A 23,722-nucleotide genomic window follows, 5' to 3' on the forward strand; every position below is an offset into this window, starting at 1 on the left:
CTCGCCAGCAGCTGCAGTATACTCTCCTTGCCTCACGACAGCAGTACACCTACCTTACTTTTGCAGAAATGATGTACAGCTAACTACCAGATATCCCAGTTTAATACATCTCTTGTTCAGCTACCAACAATGGCTCCAATAACTCTCTTAATGTCAGACTTTAAAGAAGTGTTTCCCAACCTTTATTCAGCCAGGACACCCATTTCACATTCGAAAAATCTCACTGCACAAAAGTGTCACAAAAATTATGACTGTTGAAATAATGTTCATCTCGCTTCAATTTACTCATACCTTGACGTACTTACTGTGAGGTCTGTGCCTGTTGAACACTACAGCAAGTTGATATACTCGCATGAAGACAGGACTTAGATCTGTTGTATGAGTGGCAACAAGTAGATACACAAATTAATTTTATGTTGTGCCGTATATTGGAAGAACATTTCATTGATCTGTGTGTCATTATATGTCGCTGGCATAGGTAGACGAATACATACATTTATAACTAATGAATACACATTTACAAGCAAATTAACAAGCATTACTGGAGAATTTCCCGCAGCACCCCTGATGATCTTAATGATCCCTTGCGAAACACTAATGTGCAAAAGCACCCTGGTTGGGAATAACTGCATCAAAGCTTTGGTGTTGGAAACTAACATGTCACTTGTCTAGATCCATCCATTATCAACACTGCTTATCCTGAACAGGGTGGTGGGGTGTTCCTGAAGCCTTCCCCAGCTGACTTTGGGCAGAAGGCCGACTCCCCCCTGAACTGGTCGGCAGTCAGTCGCAGGGCACATATAGGGACAGACAACCATCCGCGCCCACATTCACACCGTCACCGAGTAGGAACCGACCCCACCTGTCCACACACAAGTTAGGCGAGTGTACCACTCCATCATCAGTGACTACTTGTCCATATGTTTCTTCCAAAAGTAAAGAAAGAAGCTTTTAGGGATGTATTCTACTCTTCCTTAACGTTCACAATTTTCCAAAATTCTTCCTTGTTTTAGAGGAGTATGACACCATCAACAAATGAGGAAATGTTGGTTGTCCCCTCCCCCAAAAAAAAAAAAAAAATATATATATATTTACAGAAAGAAGTAATTTTTGCCCCTCCATAAATGATTAAACTATTGAAGTGTCAACAAGATTCAAGCTTTGAACTTCACCGTTAAACTGCATGCTATAAAATGAAACTTGTCACTGCTCTGACCAAAACAGAAACGTACTTCGCATAGGTATAACATGCAAGTAAAGCTGTCCCATGCCATGCACTTTCTTATGGAACATGAGCTGCTTGAAGACATGTACTCTCCTGGACGACTTTCCTGCAGCACTTCCAATTGTTTAAGATGCCACCAGACAAACACCTCTGCAGCTCCAGACAGACCTAACACCTCTGACACGACCTATATGACGCTTGAGAATCAGTCAGTGACTCTGAAGAGGAACTGCAGTCATTCTAACAGGCTGCTGTGTTGTGGTGCATGTTACAAAACACTACCACTACCCCCCTCTCCAAGACTGAGACAGTCCCACTGAATCGGGTTCAAACATTACACGCTACGGCAGCTATACTGGCAAACAATACTAGAACGAGCATTAAAAGGGTGCACATGTAAAATGTTGTGATCGTTAACATATCGCTGGAGCCAAAACGCAAACAGTACGGTAACTGGAAAAGTTAAGATCCACTTTCCTCGACTGGGATAAACTGCAAAGCGGCGGAGGTTCCCTCGACTGTCTTGGCTGTTAAAGAACATTGAAGGACGATTTAAGTATAGCTTGGGTCTTGTCTTAAGACCTTTATTACGAAAACTTTCTTTTCTCTAAGGTCCCATCGGTCACAGCTCTAACAAACACGACCGCATTCCCGTGTCTATAATTCGGTACAAATTATGTACTGTGTTAACCCGGCGGTGCTCTCTGTACAGTTACGGTTACCTTGACGTGTATGTTCGAGATCAACTTGAAGTGAGATTAAGTGTCTTACCAGATTCAGGTCCACTGGAGTTTGGAAGAGAAACATTGGTAGATTTAAACAGTCCACTCTACAGGGGGAAACACAAAGCGTCCGCGCTGCTGGAGACTCTGTCACACAATGGCGCTGATCGCAGGGAGAAACTGCCTAGCTCGGAGGAACGCTGCTACCTTCGCGGACTGTCGGACAAACTTCGAAAACCGGCTACCCACTGACAGATTCGTGACGTTTGACGCCTGAGTGGAAATGGGGCCAAAAAAACGTATGAGCCCAGCCTGGCACACGTGAAATGTATAATTATACACAATAAACATTCACGATATACTGTATATACAGAAAAGAAGTCCGTTACCATGACTTAAGCACACACCTTTTTACAGTGTTTATTATACATTGTCAGCGAAGTGATGTGTTTGAGGGCATTATAATTAATAATAGAACACTTGCCATTTGTTCAACCTATTAACCGTCACTTGTGTCACACGTCTATTATGGAATTTTATGAGAAACTTGTAAAGCCACTACTCAGGCAAAACGTACAAGCCATATTTGCTTTTATGTAACTGCCGGATGGTATAGAAACATTTTACACCACAGAGATCCTTGCACTGTACTTTTGTCTATAGCCACGCACTTTCTGGGCTGACACAGAAGGGCTAGACGAGAGAGCAGCAGCAGCTGCCCTGACGTGACGCCATTTCATTTAACTCCACCCCGAGTACACCCCCCCTCCACCCACTGCGTTTTAAACTGGCTATTACTATAACTATGAGGATGTTTTTCAGGTTGTTGATGCGGTCACTGTGGTGCCAGTAAATCGCATCCCAAATTAACAGATGGCAGGTTGACCAGTAAAATAACAGATAGGCAGTTGTTTGAACAGACAAAACAGCAGTGGGGCTTTAGAGTGTAGAAGACGGGGCAACTGAAAGTGTGCGCTTACCACCCCCCATTGCACACTCACCGTTGTGCTGCTATACACTCACAAAAACAATGCAGAGCTCCATGTTTGTCCAGACAGTATGTCTACTCTCAAAACAGACTTTGATCAAGACAGCCGTTCCGAGGATTTCCAGTTTTTATTGAGCAGGATATTTGGAACACATGAGATGCATCTGTTTTGTTAAGTACGATCTAAATTATGATTACTCCTTAGAATCTGTGCAAAAGCATAGATCGTAGTTTTTATAACTCTTAAATGAACTTTTATTCCTACAGTATTAGTAACTGTGAACTATTGGGAATGACTTTGTTTTCACATGATTATTTGAGTTGTTGTGAAAGCGCAACATAAAGGTTGAGGTTTTTCAACAAATGATATTGAGAGGCAAAATCTGTGGGCCACAGTGACAGTCTTTCTCCAGGCTATTAGCACTGATAAGGGTAAAATGCAAAGGTGAAATGTGGAAAGTGACACTATATTTGTAAAAAATTGCTACTGCTACCATTTTACAAACTATGCAGATCATACTCTTAATGAGGATAAAAATAAAAGTTGATGAAGTTACACAACAGAGTCACATTCATCACACTACTACATCCAATTTCCTTCAACGGCATGCCACAAATATTTGGAAGTTGCATAGCAAATGATGTTATCACTGAGATTTGACTGGATAAAAAATGTTCCCCCTTCCTTCCTCCACACTTCATGCTGTGAAAGCCTAGACAGCGATTAAATAGTGAACTTTTTTTATTTCTTAAACACAACTACACAATGCTCCATATGCCAGGCTCGATCAACAGATATACTGTAAATTAGTGGCGTTCCTTCGGGCCTTCACGGCCTTCTCTGCAGGCATAAACACAATCAGTAGCCTAGACCTACAATTATAACACAAAAGAAATGGAAATACTGTGCAGTAATTTATTTCCAAGTCTTTTGTCTTCATTTCATTGTGTATGTCTTGGCCACGAGCTTCCAGTTCTTTGTGGATAATTTTGTTTTTTTTAGTCCAATCAGATTTCAGCTTCGATGTGTCACCTGCAGAAAAAAAAACATTCTGCAGGCCCTGTGATGCATGAGTTTCTCCATCCTCTCATTGGTTCAGATACTATCGCTTCTGATTGATTCAGCTCGATGTGTGGCCAAAGCTTGATTTCCGATGGAGGACGATATGAGACCATGATTGAAAATTCACTTTCAAGGCATACTTTTCAAAAAAAAAACTGCACTTTGGAGCTATTTCAACCAACACTGCTTTGCGGACTGGATTCTTTTCAATTTTGGGGGTGTTGGGGAGGGGGGGTTATTTCAGAGTGGTTATGGTTGAGTAAACAAGTCAGACTACTACTGTCATTTATTTATTTATTTAACGTTTTCATATTGATAAAAATTGATTGTAAGGTAATATATTGTGTTGTATTAGTTTGGAGTTCTTGCGTTTGTTTTTTGTTTTTTTGGGTGGGGGGGTACATATTGTGACATTATGGCGCTATTAAGAGGTAGATTCGCTCACGAATACCAACTGAAGGCCTAGGTGCAAAACTCACTGCCCACCACTGCTGTAAATTATTAATCCAGTGAGAGAAATTTAAGAATTGAGCAACAAGAAACAAGGATAATAGTATTCAACCATTTCAGGACTGTTGTGATGACTAAATATGAAGTACGGTAACTACCCAGTTACTAAATATGAAGTAGCGGGTACAATAGTCAAACTTCACTTTGCTTATTATTTATTTATTTTTTTTTTTTAATAAAGAAAATTGTCTGCCACCATGAATGACAACAAATGTGATGCCGGCATGCTGTGTGAGACTTTTTTTTTTCAACGTTTATTCCAAAAGAAGGTGCAGCCTGAGAGAGGGGTGTTCAAAGACTGAAAAGAGAAGAATATACCCAGGAAGTCATCTGAAGTCATCACGCACATACAACGCACTGAGACAACAGTGACTGCCACTTGTCAAAAGTTAAGGTTAGTTTATTAGGTATTAGTAGTTATTACTACTTTTCAATGAAATGTAATGTACTATTTCCAGTTGAAATGCGCTGTAGTCTATCAATAACCTAAACAACTGCGGCAGTAAAGTCCTAATTACGGTAAATATTTGAATAAAAAAATACTTCGAGGCCATCAATTTAAAACAATCACGAAAAACAGCAAGTAGGCGGTAACTGAGCATGCTTTTTCGTGCGGCGTGGCGACATATTCTCACCCCGCTGCACAAAGTATTTCATTGTGCACTCTTCATAACCTCCAAACGTTGGATTTTTGGGGCCCTGTATTTCTAGCTCTATTATTTTCAATGGGGAACATTTGCTACCCTATCTAAACAAATCAGAGGTCTACTAGCATCCTGCAAGGGTTTTGTCAGTTACATAATCTCTGTTTCAAATGTAGGTATTTGTGATTAATCACCAATTAGAAAGCCTTGTAACTGGTCAAAATTCAAGCAAGCAACTCTGGTCCGATAATAGTCTTCATCGTACCAAATGACTAACCACTAAAATTGGATTTTAGATTTTACAGTGTCGTGAATGAATGCCAAGCAGCGAGGAGGAATGACTCTAAATAAAGATTTCAGGTCAAAAACAGGAAATGGCTCAGTGAGCAGAGAGGGCAGGGCCATAGCAACACCAACTGGAGCGCTGTACCCACAACATCCCTCCCTCCCTTTAGCTGTATTTCTCTCGCTCTTCTTTTATCTCCTTCATGGTGACAAATCCGGTTGCTCCTCTTTCTTGCGTTTCTTATTTCCACTGTCTAGGACCAAAAGTATTTGGACAATTGCAGTTCTTATCAATTTTCTTTTATCCGCTATCACAATGAATTTGAAATAAACGTACAGTATCAAGATTTGACTGATGTGTCGACATTCAGCTTTAATTCAGTGTTTCATCAAATTTACCATTAAGTAGAAGCATTTCATTTTTTACAATGTGCGATTGATATTATTGTAAATGCCACCACTTTTCTGAAACTTGGATGAAATTCCTTTGTAGTCAATAACTGCAGCTGAGGGATCTCAGCAAATCCTCTCCAGGGATGCTTTGCTAGAACTTCATTGCTTGTTTGTTTGTGTGTCCGCCTTCACGTTTGTCTTCAATGAGTGCAAAGCATACACTTGGGTTTAGATCATACCATTGACTTCCATCCATTCATTTTCTATTGCTTATCCTATTCAGGATAATAGGTGAGGACTGATTGCCAGTCACGCAACCATTTACCCGAACATTTACACAAATGCTTAATTGAGTGTCTTAATTAACCTAAAATTTATAGACCGTTGGAATAAGCATTACATGGACAATAGCCACACAAGCTCCGGGGAGAACATGCAAACTCCACACAGACGCTCGAGGCCCCATTTTCACGCCCGGTACAAGTCAAACACAAAGTGCAGTCTAACTGAACGCATGGGTGGAGTTTTCTTTCTTTTGGCATTTTTGGAGATGGGCGCAGATAGAAATAGATGTTTGCGCCATTGTGGGAGTAAACACAGCTAACATGATTGCCAGCCAATCGAAACCTCTCCACTCATTCCCTTAAAATTCAGCCCAGGTGAAGCACATTGTTTACAGAGCAGAGATCAGCACGACTGCCCTGAGTGAAGGAGTTGAAGTATCTTTGGGTCTTGTCCATGGGTGATGGAAGAGTGGAGAGGAGATCGGCAGGAGGATTGGTGCAGCGCCTGCATTGATGGGGACATCGGTGTGTCGTGGTGATGAAGGAGCTGAATGGAAAGGTGAAGCTCTCAATTTTCCAGTCAATCTATTTTCTTCTCTCCTCTGGTCACGTGCTGTGGGTCATAACTAAAAGACCAAAGAAATAAATAAGTTTGCTTTACCTTACAGAAAGGGTGGGATGCTCATTTATCCAGAGGGGCTCAGAGAGATGGTCTCTCCAGTTAAGTTTTCCTTCCAAATCCCAACGGTACGAGCCAGGACATGATAGAGAGACTGTGGGCTCTATTTTTATGGCTGGCATAAATCTGGCGCAACGCATGACATATTTCCGCACAGCGGCGGGTTAAATCCGGTGTTGGTAACTTGGCAGGGGAGCACAGACTGGCGGATCTGCGAGGTGGGCAAAGCCTATGTGGGTATGGTCACAGCCAGCTCCAATTGTGAGCAATCTGAGCGGCTCCTTTCAATCGTTTTAAATGTGGCGGGCCAGTCATGCACTGGAATCTCAACACAGTGGAAGCACATCTGCGCCATGAAGTGGGCAATTGGAGACCCCCACCATCCCCTCCCCACTCACCTCAAATTGTTCAAGTGGCCCACGCATCCCAGAGCTGTGCTGCTCAGTGGGATGATTTAAAAGAGAAGTCCCAACATGGTGCCTGCAGGCAACAGGCAGCCCGAAAGGAATACATGAGCAGCCGGTGGGCCAGTTCAAATACCTCACCAGTGCTGAGACAATGTGATTTACTGGAAACATATCGAAGCAATCATTTAAAAAATGCTAACACTTGCAGAGATTTATCAAAAGAAAGTGTTGCATACTGATATTATCTGTTGTATTCCCTGTTAAAACATGATTGACCAATGTGAGTAATTTGAGAACTTATTAACAGGATGAATGTCTTCACGTAGATACAATATCATTTAATCAACACATAATCATAAATTGAGCTTTTTTTTTTTTTTTTTAAATAACTGTGTAGCATTATGGTAGCCCTTGCATTAATCAATACCCACGAGTAGCTCTTTCTTTAAAAAACGTTGGTGACCACTAATAAAAATATATTACAATGATTCAGAGGGTTTGATGCCAGCTGTTCACATATTCATGAATGAAATATGCCTAACATCCACTACACAGGTCCAGGGAAGAGTTGGTTGAAGTGGCTGGAGGGCGGGAAATCCAGGCTTAGGCTGCTGCACTCGCTACCCGACCCTGGATAAACAGAAGAGGATGGATGGATGATATAAAACAGGGGTCGGGAACCTATGGCTCGCGAGCCATACGTGGCTGTTTTGATGATCGTATCTGGCTCGCAGATAAAACAGAATATTCTTGCTTGTTTAATCCATCCATCGATTTTTTTGCTGTTCAGGGCTGCAGCTGGCTCCAGGAGCAATTTTGATTGGATAATACTGGCCTACGTTGGCCGTTGCTGAGGAAACATGTAAACGCCCCCTTTTGAATCAGCCCGCTCGGTCATTAGCTCAAAGCTAATCCTAAACGAATAAGATGGCGAAAAGAAAAAAAAGATGACAAGTATGGTCAACTTCAGGACGAATGGACCAAAGGATTCGCCTTTGTGGAGAGAACAGGTTCCGCGGTGTGTCTGATTTGCAATGACAAAATACCATCGATGAAACGGTCGAATGTGAAGCGGCACTTTGACACGCGCCATGCTACGTTCGCATCAAAATACCCTGCGAGAGACAGCGGAAAGGAAGCGTGCAAGCTACTGAGCAGGGTGCAAGCTAGCCAGCAACAACTCCGCGTATGGACACGGTAAACTCACTATAATTCCGCTAGTTTTGCTGGATTTTTAGCACTCGTGAGGAATGGAAAACCATTCACATTAATGGTGAGCATTATCACAAAACTATTTAAAAGAATACATTCAGAACCGTATTATACTGACATTTTGCTGAATTCATTTTTAAAATGCAGTTTTATGTGTATATATATATATATATATATATATATATATATATATAAATATTTTGCTTTTATGGCTCTCTTAGTCAAAAAGGTTCTCGACCCCTGATATAAAATGTGGCAGGACTTCACCAAACTGTGAGACATCTCCACCTACCAGTAACAGACTGCTGATAATCATGTCATACATATCTCAACATCTGTGCAATGCAGGCGACCAGTGGAAACTTGCCACTAGGTGTAAAAAATGGATGACGCACAAAAACAAAAAAAAGTATCAAGATCATTTATCATAATTACATGTATATATTTGTAAAAGTATTTGATTCACTTTTGAGTGATATTTTAACAGAAAAAAAAACAACAATCCAATCTGTGTGTGCTTGGAAGTATGTGTGAAGAATAAGACTCGATAATCATATGCTATAAAACAGGGCGTGTCACAGCTCAGCATTGTGGCGAGAGGTTGGGGGTAGAAAGGAGAAAGAGGGGTTGGGGGTCCGGCTGGGGTGAACAACAAGGGAGTTTCGGGGGTGATCCCCCCCCCCCCCCACAAACTAACCATCTGCTTTAATTCCCACTTTGTCACTCCTTTTGCCCTGATATATTTCCTCTCTATTGATACACTCCAGCTGACGACCCCAGGTCCTTACACATAAACTCTGAGTTGGAACATAACCGCTGTTGAAGACACTGGTCAGCTTTCAGTTTTTTGTATTTACTATTTTCAACATAGGATGTCATCGAAATATAGTATGTCAAACAGATCAGCTCTACAAGTAAACTTTTCTTCACTGCACTTTTCAACATCCCTGTCTTACACAGTAGTGATTTGTATCTTGGGTTCTTGTTGAGAACTGGTTCCCAGAGTATTCATTCCATGGCATCATTCTTGTAAATTATTCCCTAATCATTATTCATTCATTATTATACATTATACAAGTATATTATTACATGTTAATTCATGTTTTAATTTACAGCTTTCACTTTCTTTTGTTGTTGTTGTTGTTATTTTATGTTTTTTGTAAAATGCTTTGTTAAATCTGCAGCTGTTGTGAAATGCGCTACATAAATAAAGTTGTATTGTATCAATTCCAGGCAGCCTGGTAGTCGGCTGGTCAGCACCTCGGCCTCACAGTGCAGAGGTGCAAGGTTCAATTCAGGCTCCGGCCTCCCTGTGTGGAGTTTGCATGGGTTTTCTCCGGGTATTCTGGTTTTCTTCCCACATCCCAAAAACATGCATGGTAGGTTAATGGAACACTCTAAATTGTCCGTAGGTTTGAGTGTGAGCGCGAATGGTTGTTCGTCTATGTATGCCCTGCGATTGGCTGGCAACTGGTTCAGGGTGCCCCCCGCCTACTGCCCAAAAACAGCCGCGATGGGCTCCAGTTTCACCCGCGACCCTTGTGTGGAAAAGCGGATCAGAAAATGGATGGATGTATCAATTCCAATCAGCACGAATGAGGTCGCCACACACGTTGCGTAGCAACGTTACTTACTAGCGTGGCTAGCACGAAACATGGCGCCAAAAACTCGCCCAAAGGTTATTTTACATTTTACTAGAAATCATCACAACAGGTCAACTCGCAGTAATTGCAAATCATATAAATATTTCGTCTAAGGGAGGCAACACTTCTAATATGCCAAAGCATTTGCACACACACCATGCGATAACTTCATTCCGGTCACGCTTTTGATACGCTCTTTAGTGCTCAACCCAGCAGCAGTGGCAACGACCCACGTCCTCTCCTGTCAATACGCCAGGTAACGATGTTCGTGCCATTTCATCTTTATTGTAGAACCTGTCGCGTGACGAGTCTGACTGGCTACGGTTAGCTTCTCCTTTCACCAAGGCAGTAGAGAGTGAGTTTCCAGATCAGAGTTGGACCTGAGTTGATTATATATCTCACTGGCTTACCTAATAATATTTATGTCATATATGGGTGTTGAAATCTTACTGGACATGAGTACACAGAAAAATCTAGGTTGCATGTTAAAAATGTCGCTTGGTTACAGATGTCATAAAGTCATAAAACAAAGTGGGTGCTAATCTACTTGTTTAGTCTCCATTTTTTCCTCAAAAGTATCCATAAAGAATGGAAATCGATTGAATTGAGAATGGAATCAGAATCCTAAAAACATTATGAATTGCCATCCCAATCCCAGAGTTTGACGATGTTAATGATCAAATACAACTAAAATTAAAATGAAACTTACCTTTGTGATTATGTCTGACTGGCATGTAGCATGCGCAGAATGAAGGCATTTAACTTAAGCTTGCTAATTGTAACTTGGGAAAAAAAAAATCTCTTGTGTTCTCATGGGTACACGGTGGCCAGTACTCCTTGTGCTTTCAAGGTGAATCTTCACATTATGTCGTGAGACTTTGTGGTGTATATTTTGTTCTTTTTTTTTACATGCTTGTCACATTGTACTGGACAGAAACGTGCACTTTCAGCTTCGATGGTCATCATCACACTTTTTCCTTTTTCGTTTTCTCTTTATTTATCACAATTGCCCTTCCATTGTGGCATCACAGGAAAACACACAGTAACCAAAAAAAAAAAAAAACATCGTCAAAGCCAACTCACAGTGCTGAAGTCTCACGTGAAATCATTCATGACAACTCTTTGACCTCTGGAGTTTTTCTTACTTTCGAAGCAAATTTGGTAGCATTCCCAACTTCAGGTGCATTTTAATTAGGAGCTTCTATTGTATTGATCTGTACATGTCAGTGGCACACAGGACATCAGTCATTTTGCTTTTTTTTTCCCAAATATGGCTAAAAACGTCAGAAACGTATTTAATGCATATAATAAATCTACATAGAATGGGATATTAAGTAAAAACTAGGCCAATCAGTGAATAATATTACAAATGGATGCCTTTAAAGTTCAAAATACTTTTGAAATACCAGACTGGAGAACAGAAAATTGGTTACAAACATTTCCATTTCAGCTGGAACTGCTAATATGGACAATGAACTTGCTGTCAAACAAACACTTCACTTGGTCATACCTTGAAGTTTTATTTAAGTTCTATTTAAATAAATCCAACTTCATCTCATTTAAATGGTTTAAATCTATAGGTAGGGATCGAGCACAGACATATTTCCTTCATTTTCTGGATTTAAAAACAGGGAGGAACCCTTAAACATGCATCGCAAGCTTCACGCCTTCAATGGTACACAAAGCTGAAACACATCTGTGTGAAATTTTCACCCTACACAGCCACATTTTCCCCTCTACCAAATAAAGTAAGACTTCCTCGATCCTTGTAAATACCTTGACTCACACACATTACCAAAAAGAGGAAGTATTAGTCAATAAACCTTCTGCGGTGTTTCCACTTTAGTGAAATCTGCTCACAAAATATATGATTTCCTGCAGCAACAAGAAGACATAAACATGGCGCAAACAAGCCAATGTGATCCTATCACGTAGATTAGCTTTTGTTTTCAGTACTCTGCACAATATAAATGGTTGTAGAGTTTTTAGGCTTTTCACAATTACAGATGGGAAAAAAGTACAAACTTGTAAGCTGGGGCACTCACAAGTCAAGGTGCCACTGCATGATAATCATCATTTTTCAAGTCTTATTGCACAACTGGTACGGGCTACCTTTTCTGTTGAAAGCAATTGTAGTTGTCGCGCGTGTGTCGCCGCCCATCATTCCATCTGAAACGGTCAGGTAAAATAAATCCCAGCTCTACTGCTGACTGATGCAGCATTTTACCAGGGATGTAGTGTGAAAGTGCTTATGTCGTGCTAGGGCAAGATGATGAGCAGGGAACCCATAAGAACGTGGTTGACTGAGCTGAAAAATTGGTTCTGTTAAAGGAGAACTCAAAAAAAAAAATGCCCCCAGAAATCAAAACACAATATTGTGATTAAGGCTACATTCACACTGCAGGGCATGATGGAGATGTCTACTAAAGATGACATCACGTCATTGCAGCGCATAATAAATGATCCGTCTGCATGGCTGAATTATGACTATCACCACAAATGCCCACTTCATGCTTCATGGATACAAATGACCGAGGGGGGGGACAGTCTCCAAATGCCCACTTCACAGATGTGACCTGTGACTACCTTGGCCAACTTGACATCACCCGCAAACTGAGGTTTTCTTTACTCTTCGAGTTACCTAGCACACTTTGATACTCTGCATGGGCTACAGTGAGTCAGTTTCCGCTTCCACAATGTGTACAGACAAGTGAGCGCACCCCTTCTGTGCTCACGAACAATCGCGAACAATTGGCTGGAACACAAGCAGGCTGTGTTCACTCCCACTACAGTCCAAACATCCCTTTCTACCTGTGCCCGTCTACGAAAATACATAAAGAAACTCCACCCATGCACACAGACTTCACTTTGTGTTAGATTGGCGCTGGGCACAAAAATAGGGCCTTGAGTCTTGGGCCTGCTTGAGGTTTCTTCACAAGGGTGAATTTTCCCTTGCCTCCACTGTCAAGTGTTTGCTCACGTGGGGTTCAGTTACTCTTTTAATATGTGAGGAGCGTGGACTTAGACCTGCTCCATGTGTAAAGTGCCCTGAAGCAATTTCTGTTGTGATTTTGGTGCTAAAAATGCTGTCCTTGCAGTTAGTAAACCTGGGTACTGATTTTAATGTACATCATTTCCTCCTTGATGGTCGCCCATTTTAACACATTTTAACACCTTACAATCCTATATAAGTGCAAACAGACAATGGCAATATGTTGATTGTGTTTTGAACTCATCTCAGTGTTGAATAGTCAGCCGGCACTGTGACAGAGATGATACTTAAATTCAACAGTGTTGTCATGCCAAAGTGCCAGACCAATAACCCCATTAGAATCACACGCATAGGATGGAGCCAGGCGAGTATTAGTCGGTCCTTATTAAATAAGCATCATGAAATATGTGTAGTTGTCATGACAGCGTCGCAAATAAAGCTTGTGATTTCCCGGATGCCCCCGGGCATATATCAACTGCAGTCAACTTTAAAAGCAAGACAGAAGTAGGGCTGTGTTAAGTTTATGTAGTATCTTTTTAAGGCTTGCCCAGATGTCAAAGCTGCATGTATATGCACTCCTTGCTCAGTAGGCTAATGCAGTGAACTTTCGTTTATCTGGGTGGGTGGGGAACGTATCCCGCTGACCATACAAAAATCAAAAGAGAGTTAAACATTGGACATTTTAACACCAACATATTCAACCAAAGCATCCAGTACATTTCTCAGAGGCATATAGAGTATTCTCGATGCTTAGTAAGGGGCCTTCTCTGCCTCTTTTCATTTACTGTATATTAAGAAGCATTCAGTGCTGGCCAACATGTTGCTACACTGAAGGCACACAACTCTGAATTCTGAAATGCTTGTCCGCGGATTATTATTATTTTATATTGGTCCGATACTTGGGGAAAAATATTTTTTTAGAAGCTGAAGGAAACATCTTAACCAGAGGGGCCATTAAAAAAAACAAAGCACCATGCTAGAAATAGTAAAGAGGCCCAAACTAATCATAGATTAAACCTTAAGGTTGATTCGTCTGTCCATCCGCCACCTGATGAATCCTATTTCTCTGAGTCACACCGCTGCTATTGGCTGTCCAAGAACTACTGTATTGGAAACACATCAATAAACAACACAGTCGCAAATGTAAAGCAGTAATGTCAACCCACTGGTAAAAATAGTCCACAATACTTGCAGCAAACTATGCTACAGACGGTGCTTGAGGTAATTTGACCAGTTGTGGGATTTGAAATCAAGAGGGACGGTTTGCAGAGAGCGATAGATACAGATACAGAAATTACAGGGTAACTTTTTAGCTCGCCTTCTCAACATGAACATCATACAGGAAGAGAAAGAGAGAGAGTGGTGTTTACTTGATGCAATGTAACGCCTCCACGGTCAGGTGACTTACAGGAAATACGTTCTTTTGCTCTCTCTCACATTCAATATTGCACCATCTTTCTCTCATGAATGTCTTTTTGCTTCCCTCTCTGATTTGTTTATTTTTTAAATCATAAAACGAAAGTGGCTTCTTTGGGAAGAGTTCTTTGCCAAACAGGAAATGTGAACTCGTCGTCGTGAGCATTATCTGGCGCACATCAATTATGTAACGCTACCATCTCAAATGTGCAGCAGTGTGTTTTATGACTTTAGCCTTGAATTACTGTGACAAGACTGTGTGCTTGTGTGTACTGTAGAGCCAAAATGGAGAACGTGACAGTCTCATAGTAGCTTCGGAGTAGCAGTTCAACACATCTGCCACGGTTGTTTGTACTTGAAAGCACTTGACAATAACAAACTGGCCCATTCATAAGTACTATCACTACTGAAATTTGGCTCTTGGTTTATTTTGTAATTGAGGCCACAGGTTAGCTGAAAAGCAACTCATTTGAATTTTAGAAGAGCGATCTGACTGCTTATAGAGCAAGCGGTTGTTGACACCCACTCCAGCTGACAGATCAGTGCAGTTCCTAGTAGTTGCAATGGAAAAGATAGCTTTCGGGAACAGTCAAAAGTTTACTGGTATTGTTACACTATAAGTGCATGTGCAACCTTTGTATACTTCCCTCCAAACCATTCTGCTACGTTTGGAAGTGCACTTCAAAAACTGTCGTGCGGGAGATACCGAAGCTGAAAACAGGAAGGTCATTAATCTTGTACCGACTCATGTCAGGAACAAGGAAGCAGCCACAGCGGTTCAGGGGCCTGCAGCGACAGTTTAGCTGCTTTGCCAACTTTCTCTCGCTTTTCCCACCCTCTGGCGGCTTCATGATACAAGCGCTGTTCTTCTTTCCAAACCAGAAGAAGGACGCGGACCTATTCTTCCGCAGGCAATTCTTTTTTTTATACTCACTGATTCATGATCGCAATCAGTTGTGGTGGTGTGTGTGTGTGCGTGTGTCTGTGGCCCCTACATTTCTATTCCAACGGCATTGTTTTAAAATGCATTGACAACATACGTAATTACAATTTAAAAGGTGCACATTGCATTGAAGTTATCTTGACTGGAGAATCAACACAGGACAGCAAAGACAATTTTTTTTTTTTCCTGGTCACATTACACATTTTCAAGGTCTAGTAGCATTGAGTAACTTACTTTGTTTTATAATTTAATGCTGCTTGGCATTTGATATACTGTATTCCAATTAGTAATGGAAATTGAATTACAGTCATCTGTTACATAAAGTAGAATGATTTATTTTACAAAGCCCAGAACTGTACAGGCAGATCCTAGACAATCTACTTTTCCAATCTTACACCCATCACCATTTTCTGCCAAGGCCCTGGACAAGCTCCAAAATGTCCAGAACTCTGCTTCTCGGGTTCTCACCTGATCAAAAGCCCAGATAGCACACGGCCTCTTCCCTCATGTACTTTCACTTGCTCTCTATCAAACTCGGCAAAGTCTTCAAAGTTTTCCTAATTACCAACAAATAACTCAGTGTGTTTTGTGTAATTCTGAAGTTCTGTCTCATGATGTCAACCAAGACTAATCGCTTCAATCTTTGTACAACCGCACACATGGGGGCTCCTGTGAATATTGTCTTAAAACAGAGCAGTACACTTAATAACCTGCAGAGATTGCTGCAAAATGCCCCATGCTCTTCTTTTCGATCAGAACTTGAGCATCCTCTTTTCACTTGTCGTAATCAGATTACATACAATTATATGTATCGTTCAATTCAGAATAACCCCGATTGAGCCCACAAATGAGTTGCCCGCTCTGAGATCAATCAAGGTTGCTCAATCTAAAGCCTCTTTTAATATTTACTGTATAGTAATTCAATCAGAAAATAGTGATTGTCATCTAGAATCTGTTGATTTCATAATGAGATACAGTATATGTTATTTTATGTGGTGACCTGATGACTGTAATCCAGTTAAATAGGTGGTCATCTACCTCCTCTGCCAAAGCAGACTGCCTGAGTCAGCTCTTCAGTTCGATCACGACTCATCTACAAGCCCCCCCCCAACCCCTCAGCATCACACCACTTTCCATCATGAATATCTTCTTCATGAGCTCTCACAATCACCTTCTTTTTTGTGACTGCAATCACTCCCTTGCTCACTTTCTCTTTTGCAGGGAGATATAAACATCAACACATGAAGCCTCACTCCCTTTTCCTCTCTCTTTTTTTTTTCATTATTTCAGTCCAGCGACCTTTTTTTTTCCCCCCTCTCCCTGCTGGCTGCCTTCAGGGTAGCAGAAGGGAAGTGAATGGCTTCAGCCCTCCCAGCTGGTCCCATCACCCAGCAACCCAGAGCAAAACAAAAGAGCACACACACACACACACACACACACACACACACACACACACACACACACACATACACACACAGGCCGATGAACAAGCAGCCAATGCGCACACAGACACGGTCTCACCGGCAGACGAGTGCCTGCATGTCCTTATGCAGACGAATGCACTCACTCACACACACACACACACACACACACACACACACACACACACACACACACACACACACACACACACACACACGCACACACACACACACACACACGCAGCACCCCCAGACTCCCCTACCCCCTCCTTTGCCCCCTCAAACTCACCTCCATAAACAGCCAGCCAGCCGTCCCCTGTGGACTCCCACCCATCGTCCCCTTCTCCCCTCCTCAGCACCCTTTCCAGACACCCACTCCTTTGTCCACAATCTGCTCCAAAAATATTTTGGGGGGGGAAGAACAGCTGAACATGTATTGGTCCAAATTAGATACGAATAGAAGGTTATTGCACACACTTTAATACTTACATACACAAATCTATACATACATTTGTTGAAAAAAATAAAAACTATCCATGTGCTCAATATACTGTAACGCATATAGGTGCCAATACAGCGCATTCCAGAAGATATTAAAATACTATAATGTTACTGTCACCTCTCGTAATTGAAATTTAGGTGTACCGGTACTTGTATTTAGGAAACTGCATTTCAGACAAAAGATAAAGATACAAAGAGTCAATCGAAAATGAAATGATTACTTGACTGACACTGCGGTCCATTATAAGGTCAAGTGCCGGTATTTATCAGCGCCAGGAAGTGGTAGTGAAGTATGGATGGACATTATCGTTGCAAAGGTTGGTGAGAAGGAGGCGGACAGGGTCTTTCTTGCACTTTTAACTTCCTGTTTGGTGATTAGCGAGTGCTCTGAGGAGACAGCATGAGACATCATTTCATGTTTAATGATGGGTGCCATTGGTTTGCATTATGGAGAATATAAATTCCTGCGTTTCATTAGGTTGCAATGAAATTCCATTGCGATATTCATTAAACTCTGCTTTTTGCTTTTTCAGTAAAACGTCAAATTCTCTCTGAGTAATAAACAGACTTTGTTACACGCACATAAAGTGAGGCAACTCGCTCAGAGCGATACTCCACATATTTAAACCATTTGCAGCAGTAAGAAGTTAAAATGTATCACTAATTTGATAACGTCATTATTTTTCATGTACATTGAATACCTTTAAAAACGATTTTAAAATGATATAGCTGGCTGCCATGTTCATTGAACAAGTCTCTAGATAACTGTCACATGTATGTAGATGTTGGACTCAACGGCACAATGATATACAGCGTCGCCAAATGGAATGCATCCATAGCATTAATCCTGATAGAATGACGCCATATCATTTCCAGCCAATACGATCAAATAAGCCTACCGAGTGAGATTCCGCTTTTGATGTAAAAGATGCAACGCTGTATGGTGTTTTGAGGGCACAAAATACACTTTGGGGAACAAGTAGACAAGGAAGTATGGCAGACAGCACCATGCCTGTCATGTCTTTGCTCGTTACACACACATGGACAATGCTGTAATTCATATTTCCTCCTACCTTACCCGCAGGAAGGTCAGAGTGCTGCTTTGGTCCAGGGTCTCAGCGGGTTAATTTACGAGAAAAGACTCCGCTTGCATGATAGAGATAACAACGACAACACCGCTGCCTGTATCCACAGGAAATCCCAAAGGGTTAAGAAAAAGCAGGTCCTCTCTCATGCAGTTAAGCTCATCTCGCACTTTTTGCTTGGTATAAATTCTCAGCACGGCATTTGTTTTTAATGTCACATGGCATGTCTTCTTTCCACCTGTAAATCACTCCTTTTCGTGGAATTGTTCACTGCACATACGCATGTGCCTACTTGTTCTTGTACAGCAGTGCACACAGGGGCTCAACAAAACATAAGTACATTTTTCGGAAAAATTGTGGAATAACATGCCTGTGTGCACCTTGTTTGCTGTTTCCGCTTCATTCCTTCCAAATTTTTACCATGGATTATGGGATGGCTTTTCTTTGTGTCCTCCTCAGTGTCCAATGTATGTCTATATTCCAGCAGTATATTACACACATTACGTCTCGTGACCCATCATGGACTTACTCATGTGTTGAAAATGTACATTACCATAAAAATGAAATATATAAAATGCGTTTTTCCAACTTAAACTGATAGAATTATGACCAATCAAGCCACGCATGTAAACTTGAAGAAGTCTTTATTTCAGATGTTTTGTAATGCGAAAAGAATATGTTTATTGGGTTAATATGACAATACACTACATGTGGCTGAAGTTTAAAGCATGCTGCATTGAGTTATGCAAAATATTAACTCATATGCTCACCTTGCATTAAATTCTTTTTGTAGTGCTTGGTGCATTGAAACAGAAAAATCCAACAAATCCACCATCTAAGTTACATCTAGGGAAGTTTCAATGGCACGAAGGGGAAAGAACAACTATAGGCCTACTAAATATTTACTTTGACTTGCTCCTTCAGCGCATTGATGATGAGCCAAAACCAAAGTTGAAAGAAAAATACTTGGCCTCCAACCCTTTTTGCCCAAAATTTCTCAAATAAACAGAGCAGAGACATGTTCCCTTAACATCACAAATTTGTGTGTACGTGCGTGTGTGTGTGTGTGTGTGTGTGTGTGTGTGTGTGCGTGCACATATGCATGCATGTGTGCGTGCACGTATGCATGCATGTGTGCCCGCGTACGTGCGTGCATGCATGCATGCGTGTATACGTGCGTGTGTGTGTGGTTTTAGGAGATGTGAGAATATTTCAGAAGACAAAACTGTGGCACACTAGTTCCAACTTTAGAGTTAACCAAAGCGGAACAGTGTGGACTGCAGCCATGTTCAGAAGTGAGTGTGCACAGGTCCAACCTGAAAGGAAACTATGTTTGTCCACTATTTGGAGCAGATGAGGCTGGACTGGATTCAGCTCAGTTCAATTTCCTCCAAGTTTACCATCCATTTTGTGCTTTGGTCCTTGAGCCAGACAGAAAGACAGAAATCATAAATACCGCCCCCATATTCCATATCACACACACACACACACACACACACACATTTTTAGATCACAAAAACTTGGCATTTGACCAGGGGTGTGTAGACTTGGTATGGGACGTGTAGTTTGCAGTGGCATCGATCTGCACCTTCTGTGCACTGCACCGAAAGAGGTTTTTTTCAGAATTGTCTGTTCGGCTACTTAAATATGAGAGCGACTAACTACAAGTACAGTAATCACGGAGACACAAGAAGTATGGCACTTTAAGAGAAATAGTATCTATGTAAATTGTATTTTTTTTTTCAAAACTGATGAGTTGGAATAATACTGCAGAACACACTGAAGAAACAGTCTGCATGGTGCGATAGGCTGATTAAAAATCAGTTAACCTATTTTGTGTTCATGTTATGTTTTTTTTTCCATTTTTCTAAATAGTCAATTCGATTTACAGTTTATACATGTTTTTATATTCAATGTCACTACCTTTCGTGATATTCAAGATTGTAGTCAACAAGAACACCAAAGTGACAATTATCCATTATCCAGTATCAATTTTCAAACCCGCTCATCCTATAAAAAAAATTGGTTGTTAAAAGACAAAGAGATTAATTTTTGTTTTAACAGATATCTTTTTTTTTTCATTTTATAAAAATTGTGGCAAAAGCATTTTACCTCAAGGAGGCAGTTCACTGTGTGCATGTGGGACGTGAGGAGGTAGGGGCGAAAAAAACGAACATGTCTGACATTTCCATCAGTGGTCTTAACAAATAAACTTCCCCAGAAGAACGAAAACTCAAATCTCCTGTATGCAAGATAATTTGGAGAATAGAGTAATAGTAGATGCTGCCAAAGTAGATCACCATCAGCTCCAAGATAGTGTCCAAACATCAGAGCTGGCCTCATCCCTCTCGAAACAATTCATCATTTCTGATACATGGTTAACAAAGTTTGATTCTGTGGCTTAGAGTAAAAAACATGAGGCATGTATGAATCACTTTAGACGACCCACAGTCCAACAGGAATGTGGGTTTACTGCTCATTCACAAGTCAGCTGAGCGTACTCAGAATGTCAAACACTGAGCCTGTCGGGCGGTGGTAGTTTGCCAGTCATCAGGCTAACTCAAGTATTTGCACCAGAAGTGTTAATTAACCCTTTCAGGGACAGCGGTTACTACAGTGGACAGCGTTTCATGTTATCGGGTTAAAGGGTGCAAAAAGGTTAATTTAGTATTCAGAGTATTATTATCACCCACACAGCACATACACACGGCTCAGGGCATCAGGTTTAAATTGAAAGTATTTATTCAGTTGTATTTATTCATCCATTTTCATTTGCATTACTGCGTCTGACTTTTTCACTCTGGACTGGTCACCAGCCAATCACAGGGCACATATAGACAAAGAGTCTTTCAGACTCACATTAATTATGAATAATCAAATATGAATCATTTTCCTTTTGACTTCAAAGTGATTCGTCGGTTCCTGAGAATGCCATTTTTCTTGTTGTGACAGCAATGAAAACATTTTTTTTTTTTGAGTGAACACATTCAACACTTTTTCACTGAGGATGGAAAAACACGACAAAAGCCAAATGAGGGAAAAAGGAGCAAGAGGTGCTGGCAGTGTGAATAATGAAAAGGAGGTCAGTGCCTCCAGGGGCGGAATGATTGTGAACACTCAGCTCAAAATAAAGGCACCGACTTTCCACTGGAAAGATTCCACCCAATGTCATACGAGTGACATCATACACTCTAAGAATGGTGGCAGATTCATGATTGCCGGACAGGTGATGAGACGTTCGAGATGCACTTTTTTTTGTCCTTGCACTTACTTGGACTTCGTATAGAGTCAATATATGCCCACCCGGCATTTCATTTGGGGGAATATTCCCCCATTCCCGCATAAATCAATTCCGTACACGCGCATCTTGCTCACTTTCAGGGCACAGCGATGATCCCGTCTAGGCATCACAAACCCATCGTGCGTAACCTCAACTCAGCTCAACTGTATTTATAGAGCACTTTAAAACAGCCATCGCTGTATACAAAGTGCTGTACATGGAGCAAATATCATATATACAGCAATAAAACAATAAATTAATAAGAAAAGCGGTAGAAGGCACAAAACAGTAAAACTAAGATCAAGTCTGAGTCATGCCGAGTCAATGGACAAAGAATACAAATGAGTTTTGAGGGGAGTTTTAAAGATGGGCAGCGAGGGGGCTTGCCGTATGTTTGGCGGGAGGTCATTCCAAAGAGAGGGTTCATGAAATGAAAATTCACACATATCTAAAACAATACTCATCACACACATATTCAAGCAGGAAGAAGTCAAAATCAAAAAATTTCTCAGGTAAATTTCCAAGCTTATGCCATTCTCTATTAAGTGGTTCATCTCAAAGTCGACTTCACTCTCATGCACGCGATCTAACAGCTGATCAGAGTGATCAACTGTCAGAGATAGTGATGCCATTTTGTAAACTACGATCAATGGCTCATTCATTCAAATCATTCCAAAAACGCATAATAACACAAATGTCTCTGAATTCATCACAATTCTAAATGTTGCTTTTTACATTGGTTCTTTCCTGCTTGTATTATGAATGTGTGTGCAAGATTGGTAAATGTCTGCATTTTATTTTATGACTGGATGGTCTAATAAAGAAATAATTCTCGGCCATGTTATTTGCTTGCTGTGGTGAAAAAAAAACGAATGATTTTGTTTTGATGTTCATAGTAACAATTGAATGTTATTTACTTGATTGGGGGTAGCCACAGAGTGACATGTGGTGGCTATGGCAATCCCTGGCCAGGATGTAGCAGATTCGTCAAGTCAAATTCAGAAAATTGTGGGACTGAAAATGCTTGCGATATCAATGAAGTTATGGCACTATAAAAGACATTGAACACTTTCCCACTTTGCAAAAAAAACAGCCAGTCCTGTTCTATTATATTGCCGCATTTCCATAAATTTTCTATCCTGCTTTTGGTCATGAGGGTCACCCGTGCAGGCACAGGGTGAACATGCAAGCAACACACACGAGGGGCTGAATCAAGATTCAAACCTGCAACCTCTTCACTGTGGGGCAGGCGTGCTCGCTCCACTCCAATTACCATAATGCAACTGAAATATTGGCATGAGCCTGTTGGCCACAGAAGACATTTGAGATAAGACTGACAGTAATAACAAAACTCCTCACCAACCTTTCCCCTAATTTACCTGGAGAATCTTCACGGCTGTGTTCCCTTAGTGGTGCCACTTGCTGTTGCAGCCTCTGGGAAAAACTGTGGATGTACTTGAAAGCACGATGTGGACCTAATTTCACTAATTATGTGACTAGTGACTTGTGAAGGTAATTAATTGCATCTGAACTTTTTAGGGGCTTCATAACCAAGGATGTGATTACATATGCACAAGCCAATTTTCAGTTTTTCATTTAAAAAAACTATAAACGAAACGTAATTTTCAGACTGTAAAGCGCCCCCTGATTAAAAGCCAACAGCTATATTTTGCAATAAAAACAAATGTGTAAATAATTGCCACTTCCCTTTATTAGCCACGGTTCTCCACGCCTTCAGCAGAGATTGACAGACGCACGTCTTGCTGATGTTAAGATATGATTCCTCTCTGTTAGCTGGATTTGAAAGAAACAATGTAGAATGCTGTTGAAGGTATTTCCTGCTTACTGTGATTACAATCACCTTTGGTACCCCCTCACCCCCACTACTTTTATGACCCCTCCAGAGGACATGTCAGCATCAAAAGAGGAACTGTTATCTCAAGTATCTGTGTTGCAGCTATTGAGGGACTGCGCTTTGCTATGAGTACTATTGATCTCAGTCTCTTTCCTGAACATCTGTTTGCACACT

General features: G+C 41.0%; 1 protein-coding gene and 1 long non-coding RNA gene across 3 annotated transcripts in view; both read right to left on the minus strand.

Moving 5' to 3' along the window:
• The window catches only part of sertad2b (SERTA domain containing 2b), a 30,038-nt gene extending 12,704 nt beyond the window's left edge, over nucleotides 1–17,334 (minus strand). The window contains exon 1 of one of the 2 annotated variants that reach the window (XM_019882206.1): nucleotides 17,117–17,334. In XM_019882206.1, coding sequence (XP_019737765.1) covers nucleotides 17,117–17,334 — 218 coding nt within the window. Of the gene's footprint in view, nucleotides 1–1,996; nucleotides 2,246–17,116 lie in introns of those variants that run through there. The other variant, XM_019882207.1, reaches the window with a different exon arrangement.
• On the minus strand, nucleotides 5,791–7,696 carry LOC109523208 (uncharacterized). The gene is made up of 2 exons (XR_002169718.1): nucleotides 7,192–7,696; nucleotides 5,791–6,740 (listed from the first exon to the last, which is right to left on the minus strand). It is a non-coding gene; the product is annotated as an uncharacterized LOC109523208 (long non-coding RNA).
• Nucleotides 17,335–23,722: the final 6,388 nt, after the last annotated feature.

The sequence above is a fragment of the Hippocampus comes genome, unplaced genomic scaffold, assembly GCF_001891065.2.
Source record: "Hippocampus comes isolate QL1 unplaced genomic scaffold, H_comes_QL1_v1.1 scaffold36, whole genome shotgun sequence".
NCBI classification, from domain to species: Eukaryota; Metazoa; Chordata; class Actinopteri; order Syngnathiformes; family Syngnathidae; genus Hippocampus; species Hippocampus comes.